General features: G+C 46.1%; 1 protein-coding gene across 10 annotated transcripts in view; it reads right to left on the minus strand.

Moving 5' to 3' along the window:
- Positions 1-18,204, minus strand: part of ACACA (acetyl-CoA carboxylase alpha) — a 135,318-nt gene that overhangs the window by 60,464 nt on the left and 56,650 nt on the right. For 7 of the 10 annotated variants that reach the window (XM_066979529.1, XM_066979530.1, XM_048074030.2 and 4 more), the window contains 9 exons: positions 12,149-12,172; positions 9,331-9,474; positions 8,591-8,687; positions 7,140-7,247; positions 5,044-5,100; positions 4,690-4,734; positions 1,935-1,976; positions 1,199-1,414; positions 521-676 (listed from right to left, as the gene is read on the minus strand). In XM_066979529.1, the coding sequence (XP_066835630.1) occupies positions 521-676; positions 1,199-1,414; positions 1,935-1,976; positions 4,690-4,734; positions 5,044-5,100; positions 7,140-7,247; positions 8,591-8,687; positions 9,331-9,474; positions 12,149-12,172 (889 nt within the window). The remainder of the gene's footprint in view (positions 1-520; positions 677-1,198; positions 1,415-1,934; positions 1,977-4,689; positions 4,735-5,043; positions 5,101-7,139; positions 7,248-8,590; positions 8,688-9,330; positions 9,475-12,148; positions 12,173-18,204) is intronic. The other 3 variants (XM_048074033.2, XM_048074034.2, XM_048074035.2) reach the window with 3 other exon arrangements.

Below are 18,204 nucleotides of genomic sequence, written 5' to 3' on the forward strand. Positions count from 1 at the left end.
TGGTTTAGCAGCTCAACATCAAGACTATCTTTAGTTAGACACATCCATTAGTTATGTGACTCTAACTTTCTTTATGTTTTCAGCAGCAAAAGGATTGTTAAACTTAACTTCAGTCTATCATACACTGGAATGCATTTGTAACCAGTATGTATTACAATTAAATGCTGAACTACAAAAATACATTTTTAACGTTCTAAAATTGAATTTAAATTCCATTAAAAAAAAACACATAACGTTTCTATTTTAATCCATCACATCTAAAAATTAAAAAAAAAAACAAAAAAACACAGAAGTAGTTCTTGCAAACAGTACAGGTATTAAAAGCTCTTTTTACCTAAAAGGCTTGCAAAACTATCCCAACAGACTCAAGGTTAACCCCTGGCATTACTCTGTTTCTTTCCGGTAGTAACAAACTACTAGCTCTACCCAGAGGCTAGCATAAAAAGACAACAAACAACCATTTCATTCTGGTGAGTTAAGCCCAAGAACAAGCACTTCAGGGCTGGAGAAGAGGCCATACCTTTGATGGGTCCATGATGACAGTAGGCACAAAATTTAAGAAGATGTGATTGCAGTCAGTGCGCACGTTGGTGTTATTAAATGCCACCTCCAGCTCGTCCATGGCTTCCAAAAGCAATCGCTCTCCTTCATTTTGCAGATACTCAAAGGAGGCTTCCTGCCAGACATTGTCAACAAATAATTTACTTTCTACTCAAAAATCACAGCCCAAGTAAACAGTGTTTAAAAAAACTGCAGAAGGACTTGACCGAGAAAATAGGCTACATCAGTTTCAGCAGGACGTGCAACCCTCAATCAGATCAATCGCAGTCACAGAGCCAGTCTCACTCCCACTCCCTGGATCCACAGACCCATCCGACCTGCTCAGGTCAGCACAAATAAGAACCTGGGCAGGGCAAATTCTTACTGCAGTAGGGCAGGAGGAACGCAACGAAACAACTATTGCCTCAAAACGCAAGGATTGCTGACTATCCACTTGGGCCAAAGCAATATCTCCCTGAGGCACAGGAATAGTGGGTCTCTGAAGACATGCTCCTGTAGAGCCAGTGTGAGCAAAGAGAGGGCACCCATCTGCAGTGCTCTGTGCACGCAATGTGTTTTCAGGCAGATTTCTACACTGATTTACAGAGTTTCATAGGCTCTCTTGCAAAGAAACCTTGCATAGGGTGACAAAACTCACCTTGGTAACCAGGTCTGAATGCCTTATAATAGCCCTCACGAAGAACCTGTAGTCTGTCACCTCTGTTCCTACTTCAACTTTAGCTGCTCCAAGGTAGAGATGCATTTTATGGTTGGCACATGGGATGGCAGTGAGGTCGAAGTTTCGCATTCTGTTCAGCTCCAGCTGGAAGGCCAGAGCTGGCTCCAGATGACGGTAGATTCTATCTTCTTCAAACTGGAGGCACCCAGCACATACAGGAAAGAAAGGATGTAAAAGAGGAGGGTGGGTTAACAAGGTGAAATCTGAGGATGGGGAAATCTGGACAATAACCATTAAAAATTTTCATATTTAACAAACAGCCTAAAAATTCAAAAGAAATTGTTGAAATGCTGGGAGTAGAACACAAACTGCAAGACAGCAAGTTCTCAAGCTCATTCTCCCAAGAACTTCTTTTTCACAAAAGCCAGTAATTTTGGTATCGAATCAGCTTCTTAACCTCCTTTGTTATGCTGCCAATAAAATCCACAAAAACAGAAGCCTCAAGTCAGGCTTCCAAATGTGTGAATTTTTATCCTACATTACCAGAGACTCCTCATTGTTACTGACACCTACTGCTGCGTGTGGGAAGAAGATGATACCGCACCACGCGGTGAGGCTGGGCTGACGTAGCTCCCTCTTAGACTGGCATTGAACAGCCATGTGAGGGAAGGATAGTGTCAACGCTTAGAGAAGAGTTTCAGGATGTACAACCTACCTTATCCCGGGCACGGAACGTGAAGAACTTTGGAAATTCTCTCTGTTTGAAAATAAAAATAATGACGTTAGTCCCCCAAAAGCAAGCCATTTGATCAGATCTGCAGTAGCACCACAGCAGAGGAGATAATAGAAGTTGTTCCAAGCTACTTTTTCAGCATCACCGAGTGGTGGAAAATCAAGTTACCCTCAACAAGGCAGCAGAGGTAGTTTAGACCCATCTTCGCTGCCAATACAATAGATGCTACTTGACTGGCTTTTGATTATTCTTGTCAATTGTCAACAGACAATAAGACGGAACTGTCCAGACACAGTAGTGGGAAACTTCTTCTAGTTCTACGATTATTACAGTTATTGTGGAAATGTTTGGGAGACGCACAATGGTATTAACACCCTATTATGTAAGCTGATGTACACAAAACAATGATCTGTATTCAATAGCTCTCTTTATATCTTTACTGCTAGAAATATTCTCTTCCCAAGGAAAATAATGAATTGTAATAAAAGAACTTTATACTTGTGTATTAAACAGCAGTCTACAAAAATCCCACAAACATGATTAGGTTTCTCTGCTATTCTATTGCACAGATAAAATCCTACCAAATTGCAAAGGGTTTACATCCTTCTGTGGTGCACTGCATGTCTTAGAAGAAGATAACAAGACTAGACAGCATCCTTCTATCTATCCCCTCCAGTTCCATCCAAGCAAAGCCTTTCATTTCTGTGGAATTACTTTCACTGGGCGGAGGAACTTTTACGAATGCTTTGTACCAACACGAGAATACCAGCCATTTATGCTAAAGGTGAGAGGAGACAGCACACACAACTGGCCAGAACTTATCGAGAAGGTATCTGACCTGAAGAAGAAGGCATCTGACCTGGTGTCACATCTCCACTGCCAATGAAGGACAGCAACCCTAGCTTGACTCAGTGCAACCAGTGAATAATGACAGAATATAAGGCTCCACTGAGCAACACAGCTTTTAAGGCTGGAAGTAACCACCTAGTAAATCATCTTTACCTCCAATAAAAAACAGTCCCCAGAAAGCCACCTGATAGCTCTCAGCTGAACAAAATAACCTGTGTTTGACTGGAGCGTGCCTTTCAGACTAGCCAGCAGTTCAGGAAATCCCGCCTGAAAGTTCAGGCAACAGGCACCGAGGCGAGGCCGCGAGGATCGGCTGTACTCTGACCAAACCAGCACGCAGAGGACACTTCACGTTCCTCCTTTCTCTTCCAAATCCCTCCTACCTGTACGCCCCCTGCACGCTGCCAATTTCTCCTAACATCGTCCATGCTCATTCTATCACTAATGTAATTGCTTTCAAGGCATTTGACTAGTGTTGTGGGCAAATATAATAATTAGATGTGCACACACACAAAAATTCTCGGTGCTCTGGTACCAAAATCCAAAAGAGTGCTCCATTTCCTAGGCAGAAGAATTATACCCCTGCTGTGTTCTAATCAACCAACCATCATCAAGACAATCAAAATAATTTGCCTAAATTAGCCAATCAAGACACCCTGCAAATCGCAGAATGTGAAAAGCTACAACAGAAATCATCATAGTTGATTATTATACTAATAATCACGTTAAAAACCTAATGAGATGAAGAAATTGGAAGCTTGCTGGAGCAACTCTCTATTACCTCAACATGCTGGGAACTAATTATATAGACTGTAATTAAAACAAAAACAAACCCAAGCCCAGGCCCTAGCTAAGTTAATAGTTGGTCCAGTAATAAGCGGAATAGAATAGGAGACGGTAATAAAGACTGACACTCACTAAGGACCCCAGAGGAACTCCAGGAACTTTGCAAACAGACGACATCCCACGGCGCGTCCTCTGGCTGAGGAGCCAGCAGCATCCTGACAGTGCCTAGCACCACGCGGCAGCTCAGGGCAAACAGATCTGACTCGGGTAAAGGCTGATCGCTGATACGTGCTACAGAGCCTATTCGCAGCCTTTTACTTTGTATTCCCCACGTACCAATTCAGTTCTCTGACACTTCCTTCTTTCCCATCTCAGGTTGGCGTTTCTGGCCTAGGGTGCCATCCCTTCTCCAAGGAGCCCAGTTTCCTACCTAAGCTGCTCATTAATACCCATCTGTAGCTGCACCATGGCCAGGGATTCCCACGCAGTGACAAGCTGGCTAAAACCAGGTTTGTTAAACACAGGACGAATTTCTTGGACTTTCAAGGCTCCAAACAACCTCCAGAGTTGTAAAGCAGGTACAGCGGGGATGAAAATCCTGTTTATGCTTTACACTGCCACCTTGAAGACAGGGCCAAACTAACCCTCACTGACGCCAAACCCAGGGGAAAGAAGTAATTCATAGCAGCAAAAGCACCAAGAGTATTCCCCTTCACTAAGTCACTATGTGAAATTTAGCAAGTCGCTTCAATCACTTCTCTAAGCTATTTTAAAATCAGTAAGACGACTAAAGAAATCACCACACTAGGTACGAAATACAATTTTTTCTAATTACATTTTAGAATACAGAACAATATTGAAACAATGAAGATCTTTACCAATGTGTCAGTCATGGGGTTAATCAGATAATGAGAGACACTTCAGCATGTGAGTGGCCCCACTGAATGCAAGAGGCCCACTCCTGCATTTAAATACTTAACTCTGACATCAGTGTTGCCATCAAACGCCTGACTAAGAAACAAACAAGAAGCCCAGAGTCACTTACATGTCTCTTGGCCTCAGATCAAGAATACCACCATGTTCTAGACCCTTTTTTACTTACATGAAATCTCTGATCCACCTCACAGTTGACCTGTTTCCTGAAGTCCTTACAAGCGAAACACACAAACACAGGAAGAAAAAAAAAAAAAGGCAGAAGAAAGCTAGCAATTAGAATGAAAATTAAAAATGAATTAATTCAAGAATACAAGAAGTGCCAAGATTGTTTACAATTGTAAATTAATTTTCTTAAGCAAATTCATCAAAACAATTTCAAATTTTAGAGAACAAAACCCAGTGAAGTCAGAACTAAGTATAGTTAACAAAGTATTTAATTTGTGAAAAATACAACAAACGTCGGTGCCATTACGAGCCAGTAACCAAAGAGTGCTGAGCAGCATGAGGGAAACGACAATACCTTTTGTGCTACGAGGAAAGTCAGTCTCCGAATCCCGTGTTCAATCAGGACCGATTTCTGCAAAAGGGCAAAGAAGGAAGGGAGACTGAGATTATCAGAAAGGAACATATCGAAACCATGTGGAAGTTTTCTGTAAACTGTACAAGCTGTACAGATCCTTCTGCATCTCTGCCGTAAGTTTCCAGTCCGTTTTGGTCTACTCATAGCTACCATTTCTCATCTGATGACTGCCTGGTGGCACACACAAGTAACTACATTAAAGCTGAAGAGCTAAGTAACCAAGTTAAAAGGACAAAGCCTTCCAGCTGATCCTCGCTAACAAGTTATGCAGAAGAGTCAGTTACAAGTCTTGGAGGATACACGCTCATTCATTTGCCAAGGTTGTTGGTTTTTTCCCCTCAAAGATTACTTTCTGAAGAGAGCACAAGGTAAGCATGGTAAGGCCATGGGAAATGATAAGGAACTGACCCAAGAAAGCACGTACCACATACCTGATTTTGCCACAAACAGCACACCAACAACCCTGACCAAAGGACGGATGTGTCAGTATTACACAGGTGGTAAACTGTAAGTTTTACAGAGTTTACAGATACATCAGCGAATGCCCATTCTGGTTACTTCCTGAACAAATTCCGTAAGGCCACATTTCAAATGAACGGTGCCATCAGTATTTGCCACATCACTGTTCTTTTTTAAGTGTTAAAAATGGTAGTTTTGCCCCCCTTTGTAAAACTTCTCCCTTTCTCCTCCTTTTTCCAGTTGAAAACCAAAAGAAATAAAAAAGAAGAAGAACGAAAAAGAAACAAGAGCTCAGCCAGGCCAGGAACAAAACAACCCCTTTCGGCACAGACTGAAATGTTTTACTAAGGTTAAGCCCTTTGAAAATGAGCATCAGTGCCGATATTCATGGCAAGAGGAAGAAAATAACTTTAATAATGCCATGATTTAAAAAGCAAAAATTGTTATTGCTTTTAAAATTCCACAAGTGGCAGACAATAACAGCATAGCAACAGGATTCTGATTACATCGTAATAATGTGGGTCTCACAGCAAGTCCACAGCTATTACAGAGCGATTAGCCATCAGCACCTGGAGAAACTCCATTTACACTGACTGCCTCAATCTCCTCCACAAGTCATTTACAAGTATATGATCCTAATTTCTATTAAAAAAAACACACACAACATGCTGGGACTAGAAGATTATTTGGACAATTTGGATCAACCTATTTGATAGTTTAATGTGTTTTGGAATTTTTTTTTCTTTCTTTCCTTTTACCCCCTCCCATAAAACGCCTGGAGCATGATCAAGCAGATGAAAAGCAGAACTAGTTTTAATTTTTATATTTGATTATTTTCTTTGCTTAAAGAGACAGGAAGCTGCTGAAATCAAGTAGAAACCCGTCCCATTTTGGAACCCCTCCTTTCTGCAGATGTATTACCCCCTCCCACAATGGGAAGTGAAGTTAGAAAAAAGCCTCTCAGTGCTCCCAGAGCCGCTGCAGGTGCTGTGGGTGCAGCAGGTCCCACTGCCTGGTGTGCTGTTCATACCAACAAGCTCTGAGTTCTTTGTACCGATGAGGAAAAGCAAATGAAGACAGGCACTAGAGGGCAGAGCGGACACGGAGGCTGTCCCCAACACAAGCTCCCTCACAGTGACCACAGGACTAACTCTTGGTACTCGGAAGGGAATCCCATTGCTTTTATGAAGGAGCAGCAAAACATACCAAATCAACTCCACCTGGTGACAGAAACACCACCTGATGCATTTAAAACCTTGAAGGTCTCTTACCCTATCAAAAATTAAAAGGGAAAAAGTCCTGAGCTGATGGATTTGAACGGACCATTAAGAACTGCAAAGAGAAACAAAGATTGTTGTGTGTTTTTCATGGCCTACCCTGGAGGCTTCAGAAGGGTGTAGCTACATCCAGTCAAATAAGTGGTAAGATTTTAGATGGGATAAATTAAGAATGTAACTGTCGTATTTATTTATTCACTTCAGAAAAAAATATCTGAGGAGAATGCTGACTCTTCCCAAAGCAGACAGAGCTGTCCTGTGCAGTTAGGTAGTTCCAGAGAGAGAACTGAGGTGACTTACCTTGCTTTGTGTGAACTCCCTGAACATGGCTGCCAGCCCATCATCATCAACATCACCGTCAGTTTTAATAGCAACGTTAAGAATGTGAATGGGCTCCTCACGGGCGGCCTGCGATTTAAAGAAAATGTCCTCCATAAATAAATTGTTAACAACATAAAAAGCATGCATTGTCCAAAGAGGCTCCTCAAATACAACTCTAAAACACGGGTCCCATAGGAAAGAAACGACTTCAGCAGAGCTTGCTGTAAAGTAAGGAGAAATACGAGGGAACATCCTTGACCAAGCAGCCTCACGGATTCATAATTTCGCAGAAGTAAGTGTTAACGTCCGCTAACAGCAGCTTCAGAGGATCCAATTCTGATGGTCACATCTGACTTGGCAAACTCAAGTGTGCTTCATTTGGATGCAAAAAGAATGCAGGGTCAGGGCCTCTCTTTATGAGATGCAGTACAGGCGGGGCATAAGAGGACTTCGGCATCTCAAAAGGTAATGAAACTAAGCAAATTCAAAGTGTAAGAGCAAAACATTGTGTGTTTTCCTATCTACAACAAAATGAAATAATGTGGAAGCATCGATTACATTCAAGCTTCAAGAAATGACAAATTTAGTATTCAAGATCTTGCAGTTAACTCTGAAAAACTGAATATGAACAGGAAATTTTCCTTGGTGAGGTGAGGAGGTGGTAAAGAGAGGGACCTGCAGACATTGCGGTTGATGGTAATATTCTCGAACAAGGCTACAATTCTTATACACATCAAGATCAATGGGTAAGTTTTAAACTAAGCCATATTCTGAACACAGACTGCATTCCAGCAGAGCTTCCAGCTGCCGGGAGGCAGGACAGAGCAGTGGAGCAGCTACCTGTGTCGCTAAGGACAGCGCTTCTTCTGTCACTAAGGATTAAAAACCATCTGCTCCTTCTGCACCTGCTCTCCGTGTCAGTGCAAAAATTGTAGGGGGTTCACTCTCTTTTTTCTCCTCGAAACAGTTCTAAGAGGCAGAGGAGAAGGAAGATCAGAATGTAAAGTGACTAGGAAGAGTGTAAGACAGAAAACACAGCAAGTCAGACTTAAAGTAAAGGCTGTGGAACATGTAGTTCGGTACAGCAAGGCACAGAGGAGGCCTGGAGACCTGCTCATGGCTTAAACTCTCAGTTACGCTGCCACGGATCAATCCAGGAATTCTGCTGATGTTAAAAGCAACGATCTGAATTTACATGGAGAGTAAGAAACGTAGATGTAGCTTTAGAACGGAGTCAGGAAATGGCCACCTACTTTTATTCACCTGCTGTGAACAAGCGAACAAATCACATACATAAATACATAAAGCTCTTAACTCCTGCTTCCAGCACTCGAACAAGTGAAAAGTATCTAGCCTGCAGTCATTGCAGCATTCTGCACGCCGTCCATTTCCAAACCGAGAGCAACCTCAAGAGAAAAAAATTACTGTACCTTGTCTTCATCATACAAGGAAGCATGGCCAGCTTCAGGGAAGGTTGGGCTCTGGGGAGGAGAGTCGCAGAAACAACTCATCACTTCATCAAAGATTCTGAAATACACCAGAGGAGTATTAGTCACAACCACACTGCTGCTAGCTCACCGAAAGCATACAGCACTAAAATCCACAAATCACACTGGTAAGGGGGGAGGGAGGGAAAAGTACTCCTTCCCTTTGCAGGACTGAAACTCAAAAGATGAGGAGGCAGTAACCTCCTCCACCCCTCAAATGAAAGCAGAGCCTGGATCTTCCAGCACTTGTCACATTGCCACAGATCTTCTGGTTGCAGGCATTCCTCACTGCTAGGAGCTCTGCTGGTTTTTGTAGTTGCTTTTTTTTTTTGCCAACCCCTAAAAGGTTGAAAGCATAAAGGAAACATCCTCCCACATATATACGCATGAACAAGAGCCCTGGCAATCAGCACATTTGCAAATGATCTCCAGTCAGCAGAAATTCAAGATGCCGATCCTTCTGGCTGCAAAGTGCTCTCACAGCAGCCTGAAACGTTGAGTTATCTCAAGGAGACAGATGAGGGGATCCAAATAAATGACCACCCGACACCCCAAAAGCTTAACAAACGAGATTGGGACCACTTCAAACCTGACTCTAGACAGTGACAAAGGTTTTGCTCGGTTCCCTTTGGGCCCACCTAGGAAGCTGGCGCCACAAAGAGTCGTCCCCCTTCCCCGCGTACCTGACAAAATCTTCAAAGGTGCGGAAGGAGACCATTCCACCCATCCGCTGGCACGGCGGAGTGAACGAGTTGTCTAGCAGCACGTCACTCACGCTGGCTACGTGGACCATCCCGTAGTGGTTGAGGTTGGAAGAGAAGGACATTCTAAACGGCAACGCAATAAGGTCACAGTCAGTGGGGACAACGGAGAGATCAGCAGAGGACAAACATCTGAGCACGTTCGTTTGCTTTGGCCACTTAAGCGTGGCTGCTTATCCAGTGTAACTGGCACGGCTTGTCAGATTCCCCCGCACGCCAGCCCTGCTGTGCTGCCTTCTCCTACGGCCCTGCAGTGCTGGCGTGTGTCTGGTGCCGCTGATGCTCTTACCTGGACGTCCTCCCAGACGTACAGGAACAGTAAAGGAGGTGGGAAATAACGTTACAAACCTTTGGAACAAGTACGTCTTAAGGAGTTTATTGAGATGACAGGCGAATTATGACTGTGCAAAGCTGAATGCATTTTTCCTCCTATACGTGCAGATTTTGCTTTACACGTCGAATACCGAACTAAACAAGAATGATTTTTGAAGTTCTGACACTTCAAAGCTTTAGTGAATCTTTACAATTCGGTTGACATGTACTAAGCTACATTTGTTTATTGCTTCCACTATTTTTCTAGCCATACTACAATTTATGCTCCTCAAATGCAGTGTGGCACAGTGACCTCTCTCAAATCCTATGCTTCAAACAGGATTTTCTAGAGTCTTGCCCTAGTATTCCTACCCTAAATAAAGCCCTCTTAGGGTGTTTTCCAGTTTAACTGGTGACCAAATTAATATGCTCTTCCATCTGGTTTAACCCAGACTTTGAAAATACTGCAACTCTTTTATTTTGCTCAGTTTCGATTCCTAAAAGGTAGCAGCTTTTAAATACGAGCAGCTGGCCACAGAACACATCTATTTCAAGGAGTAGGGAAGCAAGGCAGAGCTCCAAACCCAGTGCCCTCCAGGTGAGACTCTTACTCCTTTGGTACTCGTGCCTGTACGTCTGCTACCCAAGCACTGCGATGCACCACAGCAACCGCACCGCTCGCACAGGGCCCATTCCTTAGTTAAGCGAGGACTGGGACAGACCTACACAAAGGCAGAGGAAGGCACGAAGTGAGAGTGGCTTCCTTCTCTTTAAAGCAGGAGCACTGCTCCCTGCCACGGTCAGCTTCTTCCCTGGGAGAGGGCAAGGTCCCGAGCATATTGAAGTATCGCTGACCTCTCATGCAGTTCAGTGGCTATGGCAGCAAACGCCGGCTGTGAAATAGATTGTGCTGTTCTGGGTATTTTTATTTGTTTTCCTTAAAGACCCACAAGGATATGGTCTAGATGAGCAGAGGAAGCCCCTCACGCAGCCTGCACGAGGCGTACTGCAGCTAACTGGGCACCCTTCCTCTGCCTACCGGAACTGAGTTTTGCCTTCTCTGTACTAAGGGGCAATAACTTACTTCTAATTTCTGAACTGGGCACTCCAGACTCATCTGAATTCACGGAGGGGCCTACTTCAAAAGCTCCCTGCAACACGGTGAGATTTCCAAGCTTGCTCTGAAGCGAGAGGAGAGCCGAGCCGGCGCACGGCAGCGCCGTGCAGCGCAGAGCGGCTCGCTCCCTCGCTGCCTTCTCCCCGGGGAGCAGGAAGACGTTACCAAAGTCAGCTTTCGGCCTCCCCAACTGGTGCCACAACAGGCAGAAGGTAACGGGAAGGAATCAGGGCACTGAATCGGCACAGCACATGCTTGATTTACATCTCCTGAAGACACAAGGTGCTCCTCTGCTGCGCTGAGCAGCTGCCAGCAGCACGGCAGGCAGGCACGGCAGGGCCCGGTCGCGCTGGTCGTGGCACTGCGGTCAGCCCGCACGCCCAGCACCAAACTGCTTTTTGGATTGCTGACACTGCTCTTCCTGCCTTTATTAAGTCTTCTTTCTTTTCATATACAGCAAACCATTGTGACATGGCCCTAAGTATACTGTTAGCAAGTCTAAAGTATCATCGGTGTGATTAATAGCTCTCCGTGGTTGAAGTCACTCCGTGTTTTCGCAATTTATCTCTGATTAAGACCCATGAGACTTTCAAGCCCATTTTTACTATTTTACCCTAAATAGGCTTGTAAGCAGTAATAAATAATAGGTATTCATGTTTTGAAAGAGAAACATTTTTCAGGACATGCCTTGGTGTACATTTCTTACAACTAATACAAAAAATATCACAGAACAGTAACTAAACAGAAAGACAGCAGACATTTTTCATGTATTATTTAAAACAAGAAATACTTTCCAACTGAGACATGGGAGGAAAAATTAGCATCCAAAACACAACAAAACATGCTGTCAGCTGTTTGAGATGTAGATTCATCTATGGCATGAGAGAGGTGAGACAGCCTCGACAAATTCTAAGCTAGTTGCAAGAAACCAGAGCAGCAACAGGTATGCTATCAGCTAGAAGCAAACCCCTCTTTCACTGGGACACCCTACCAGAGGGTCAGCAGCTGGGAAACCAGTTCCAAACCAGAGAGACCCAAAAAAGAGCTGTGTATCGTACCGCAGATGAACCGAGTCACCTGGCAAATTTAATTGGAAAGATTGCTGCATGCAAAGCTGCTTTTAAAGGGTAAAGGAAAGCTGAAAACATGTTTTAAACAACGGGAGAGGAAAAGGGAAGGAAAAAAGAGTTATGTTTGAGAGCTTCCCAAGTGAAGAGAAGGGTACTAAAACAAAACATGTTAAAACAGTAAGTATTAGGCTATTTTTTCTAGTCTTTCTTTTCAAATTTTAAAAGATGACGAGTACCATACCTGTTTAGCGTGGGGATGTTCCCTCTGTAATCAAACAACCACAGTTAGTTACAGATTGGTTAGTGAAAGCCATAATAAAGAACTATCATCGAGCTGATACACAGCCCAGCAACAAGTTTACAGTTAACTGAACCCAAATTTGTCAACAACCATCAGGTATTCGGCAGGGCTCCCTGTCACTGACCCTGATGAGGCACCCACCACCTGACCTCGCCTGCCACGACTGCCGTGGGGAGAAGCGCAGGCCATGCACATGACATGCAGATAATACATACCAGGAACACGCGCTGCGTTTGCGAGGTACCTGCACCTCTACAGCATCTCTTTTATCGTACCACCTTCCAGCCCTGTGCATACACCAAACGAGCTTCACAAGCAGGACCAGACGGGGAGCGCGCCCCACCCGACAGGAGAGCGAGCAGCAGCGCAGATGCAAGAGGTGACAGTACTCCGTGGGAACACCAGGTTCAGAAAACGAAGCCAAATCCTCATGGCCAAACCGACACATGAAGCAGCAGCCCCCACCTTGGCTCCCACAACAACGCAGTAACAAAGCAAACGCACACAGGAACACCATGTAGTACTTGGCATTGTCAGCATCCGAGGCCTTGAGCACCAAAAAGAACAAGCAGAACTTGAGGCTAACTTTAGGAAAATCGTAACGTTCCCTTTTTAAGGTCAGTCCAAAACCCTTCGTATTATTGCCTGAAGATGAGGGCTCAGCGATGCACACGAGAAAGGAGGTGAGGGGCGCAACAGCACGAGGACGGCGCAGGCTAGCCATGCTAGCTACGTTCACAGCAGCACGAGGTGGCACGTCGCTCCATGCAAGCTGCAGGAATTGCTGTGATCTGGCATTCAAATTAGTAAAGACTGAACTGAAACAAAATACATGCACACGGGAGGCTTGTGCAGAGGTTAGCAAACATGAGGAGACTGAAAGCAAAGCTTCAGGGAGCGTGTAACCGGACATTTGTCCTGCCCTGCCCTGCAGAAACCTGTGGGAGAACAACCCTCACACCTTCTTAACACCCTTAAAAAAGGCAGAACCCCGAGCTACTGGGCATGAAGTCCCAGTGTGCAGTGACCAGTGTATTTCCACAGCCACAGTCCTGAATACGCTGCCTGTATCACGTCCTGCTCACAACCTGGTTTTGTCACGGGAGAGTCGTGTTCTCTGTGAGGTTGTGCGTTTGGTGCATTGCTGATGGGGGAACAAGTCCCCATGATTTCCTTAACCCATATAGGAGAAAGCACACATTGGGCTAAAAACTTACCTATTTGATGGTAAATAACAAAATTATATAATTTTGTTTGGATTGGGGGGGAGAGACAGTGTGCTGAAGAGCCTATTGTCAAGACTGAAAGGGACACGGCCTCAGGGGTGGAGATTTATTTATTTATTATCCTGGTAAACGGTGGGAAAGCTGCATGTGATCTACTCCAGCTGGAAAAAATAGTCTGGAGAGGACTGGCAGCTCCCACACCTGGTACGCTTGTGTAGTGGTCCCTGGAATGCTTTCAGAAAAGCTAAGAAAAAAAACCCAGCATAATAAATGTTCATTTTTGTCTCAAAATGAATGCCCCGCAGCCTTGCTCGAGGAACTGCTCTCGAGCCACTCAGGATAGAGGTGAAGAGGTTCTGGAGAGAATCGCAGCGAGGAAAAGAGACGAGGCAGGGGCAGAGGTCTGGCGGGACGCAGAGCAGTGCCCAGGCTGCGCTGCCCCCCATCCGCAGCGTCCTCGGCCCCAGGAGCTGGGTGTCTCCTGCCACTGAGACGCGCTTGGAGGCAAAGGGCTGATGCTGGCAGCCTTGTGAAAAGGCTTCGCAGTCCCCTCGCCGAGCTACACCTCGGCAGCTCCAGCAAATAAAAGAGGAGCTGCGAACCAGCCTGCGCTGCCCTGCGGCAGGGCCACCCTGGGAGCAGGACCAGGTCTGGGGGCTGAGCAAACACACCAGCAGCGCTCCCACCGCCGGCACACGCAGCCGATGGCAGGACCAGAAGCTTTTCCACCACGCCAGCCCCGACCCTTCTCCTGCCTCTTCTTTACAAAGGCCCTTTTGGAGCAGGGAAGCTGAGCTCACCGGGAATCCGCTCCGCACCCCTGCGAGCAGCACCGCACGCTCCAGCGTCACACCGCTCCTGCCCAGGCAAACAAAAGCCCCCCCAGCTCCTTCCCGCGCCTCCTGGTTGAACCCCCACCCGTTTCCCCTCGCCACCCCCCACTTTTTTTTCCCCTTAACCAAGGGAGCTCCCCTCTGGAAATGATGGCAGCGCATGCAAAGCACCGCGGGCGCAGCGAGCTGGGGCCGAGCGCAGCGCAGGGCAGGGCTTTGAAATCAGGCAGCAAAGCGGAATCAGCAGAGGTCGGCTGAACAACCCACTTGTAGTTATTACCAGCGGTACCACAGGAGAAAGAGCAATTCCACTGGCTGCGACCAGTGGCATTCCTCTTATGTTCCTTCATTTCTGTAGAAGAATCTAAACAGAAGGCTGTGAAACATGCCTCGAACCATACATTTTGATTGGGTTTTTTCCTCTCCCTCTTTCTTTCCTCATTCTTCTGCTCCCTCTGTGATTCAGCCAAGCTGAATCTGCTCCTGAAGTCCAATTTGCATAAAATTATCATCGTTCCATTCAGCTTGCTGCCCCTTCCACAGCCCCTTCTTTGCTCTGCTGGAAGATTTTGCCCTTTCCGAAGCAGACAAGCCAAGGGAACCGCAGCACATTACCGCTGCCTGCTGTCTAATTAACATCAAACCCTCAGCACGAGCTGCGGGGATTTACAGGTGGCCTGGAATCATTTTCCCCTCCTCCCTCTGATATCAGCCGGTCTCCCGCAACCAGGAGGGGACCTCGGGCTACCTACGGATAGGCTTCCAGTTGTGCGCTTGGGTCCCCGGGGCTTCTGCAGCCGGAGCCCAAAGCAGCGCGGCTCCTTCAGTCCCGGGGACCCAACGACTGCTGCAGGAAGCTCTCGTAGCATCTCTCTTAGCCCACAGGAAATTATCTCATTTGGTCAGAAATCCAAATCTTCTGTCATTATAAAATCACGAAGCAACCTAACGGGAAGGTGCCTATAAACACTGCTCTAAACGTAATCAAATTCTGGTTTCTGGTTATTCTGTACAAAGCACTGTTTGAAACAGCAAACAGGCTTTCAGCCTTCAAAATGGTTTCAACCTGTACGCTAAGGAAGAGGCTGACAAAAAGGAACAACCAAAGTACTCCATAGATGATAAAACATCAAGAGACAGCTAGGGAGAAATCATGCAGCACTCTTAAGCCTTGAAATCAGCAACAGCAAAGTCCAAGTAGGGTGTCAACAAACATCCACAAGCACAGAAAGAGGAGATATCGGGCAAAAACAAGCACGAGATAGTTGAGACATTTATACTGAGACCCTTGGAGATACCAGGCAGCTACTGACTAGACCTAAATTCCACCCTCGGACGCACCAAGGACAGCAGAACGCAGTCCCAAGAAGGAATTTTAACCCAGACAAGCCTACGGCACTTGCCCGCATGCCCCTGTTTGCTGAGCCGTGCGCATTCCCAGCTCCAAATTCGGGTTAAGTGGACATCTGCCTATCAGGTTTTGAAAGTAAAACTTGCTTTAAAGCTAAGTAAGCCGATTATCAAATCTTAAAGTCTTCGGCGGCTCGGAGTGTATCCGGAGAGAACCTGCACTGCTGAAACTTTCCTTCACCTCTACCTCGCAGCGGTGGGTCCTGGTTGGAGGTGCCCCGGCCATCTCAGGGCCAAGTGCGGCAGCGGGGGTGGCACGTGGGACAAAGCAAGGCACGGGCTCAATGCACAGAGGGATCGGGAAGGCAAGGGTAAGGCACCAGAGCGAACAAAAGAGCCTGGGCTGCACTTCGGTTTCATTTGGGGCTGAACATAGTCAGAAGGCAGAGCCCTCTGTTATCGCTGCCATACCCCAAAATAGACACATCCAGCATTTTTATGTCACCCTTGTCAGCAATTGCCTCAGCGTGTGACAGAGCAGTGTGCTTTGCCGGAACAAATCTTCCTGAGCTCTTCCCTCCTGATCCCCCAGCACAGCTGCTGCTAGGGAAAGGAAAGATCAAGAGAGCAGCTGCACAGCCTGGCTGGGGGAAGGCAGCGAGCTGGAGAAAAGGGGATGCTTCGGGAGGAGCAGTGCAGCAGCACGGTTCTGCAGCAGGCTCCAAAAACTACCTACAGTGGACATTGTGCCAGTTTAATTTAAACCTTACAGCCTCAGACATAAGAAAGGCTGTTTGAAAGCAGGAGAGCGGGATTATTAGAAAAAAAAAACTTCTCCTGTTGCAAACGCTCTGTAATTCCCTCTCCCTCTTCTTCTAGCAGACACACAATGTTTCTTTGAACAGGAGATTTTAAGCTAAGAATAGGCAAGCACTGTTTCATGTGCTCAACACCTCAGAAAGGCCTTTCAGCGTCTGTCACCTGGCCTGCCATTCTCACAAAGGGAGCTGAACTCTCTGAACACCAGTCAATATTCCAGCAGCTTCCCATCTCCGCAGGGCAGTCTGAACAAGAGGGAGGCGAAGAACATCTCAGAGCAGGGCTCATTTCTGCCTCACATCTTTTCTCACCGGGACCCGAGGCAACAGAAAGAGGCGGGTTATCCCAAGGCAAGGGGCTCCGCGCGTAAGCGTTTGTTTGCGGCGCCGCTGCAGCGTGTGGCGATCGGCACCCCGCAGACACCCCTCTGTCACCTCCTCCGGGCCGGGTTGCTGCGACGCCCTCTGCTTGGAGAGGGCTCGGAAACTCCGCTTACTGCCAAAGACGCCAGATGGTTACCCTGCACTCCTCATCTGGTTGCGCTGGGCAATAAGGACTGATGGTTTCGATCTATAAAGCTGTCTGTGGTTTCAATTATAAGTTCTTCTCCCTGTGCCTTACCCTTGCAATCAAGATCAGTGGGGAATCTTACAACAGGGTGTTTTCTATTAATTTAAACAAATAATTCCCAAACCGGTTTCTGCCCACAAATCCCACCAGGAGCGGGTTGCGTTTCCATGATTTTGTTATTCAGATTTAACAGTTTTTCTTTCCTCTCTGCTTCCATGTAAAGCTTTACTGCGGGTAGTTGATGGCAACCATTCAGTGGTCAAAAACACAAAGTCTGAGTGCCTGGTGCGACTAGTCCGATCAGAAGTAGTGACTGTGACTGTTTCCATTACAATTAAGTAAAGCCACATCAGGGTTAAACACCAATGACACAGAATTTAAATATACCACAATTATAAAAGCCCTATCAGTTTGCAATTATCTCTACGTGAATATTTGCTCCGGTAAAATTCAGACTCTCGAGCACTCACAGAAATCAGACAGAAAAGGGAATATGGCTCAGAAATATCTGATGGAGTGCTGAGAAACGTGCTGCATCACACAACACCAGCTCCAAAACAGGACGCTCTCTCTGGGCTCTGCGGTGCCCATTTCTGGTTCACCAGGACCCAACCCTGCAGAACCTCCAGGGACATTCTACGCGGTTAGCTGGGATATTTTGGCTTTGGGATTTGCCCTCAGAGTGCATTTTTAGCTTTTCAGGCTAGGAGTTCATGCTACAGAAGATACAGAAAAACATACGATGGACTTAGAACATCATCGCAAACAACAAAGAAGACTCAAGCAAGACAATGTCAGAGTTTTGAGATTTCAGTGCTCTGTGTCCTGGGATTAACGTACGGACTGCCTGTACAGGGAGCTTAAATCTGCACACTCGGTGCTAGTATGATTCCCTCGGTATCCTGCTATCTGCTGTGCTTTAGCTCCCAGCCACACAATAGCTGCACAAGGAGGTACACGCTGCAAACAGCTGCATTAAGCAACAGGAGTGAAATTCATCAGCAGCAGATCGAGGTGCAACTCCAAGGAACCAAACCTGCCTATGCAAGCAGTGAATTTGTCCCCAACGTCTGCTTGCCTTTGCACAAGGACTGCAATGCATTTTCATTCAACCATCAGCACTGCCGATGGTTGAGAAGCAGAACTGAGCTTCAGAACGTTACTACAGCAAATTCAGCATAAAGGGGAGAGGAGATTT

This window comes from Anser cygnoides, chromosome 18, assembly GCF_040182565.1.
Source record: "Anser cygnoides isolate HZ-2024a breed goose chromosome 18, Taihu_goose_T2T_genome, whole genome shotgun sequence".
In the NCBI taxonomy this organism is placed as follows: domain Eukaryota; kingdom Metazoa; phylum Chordata; class Aves; order Anseriformes; family Anatidae; genus Anser; species Anser cygnoides.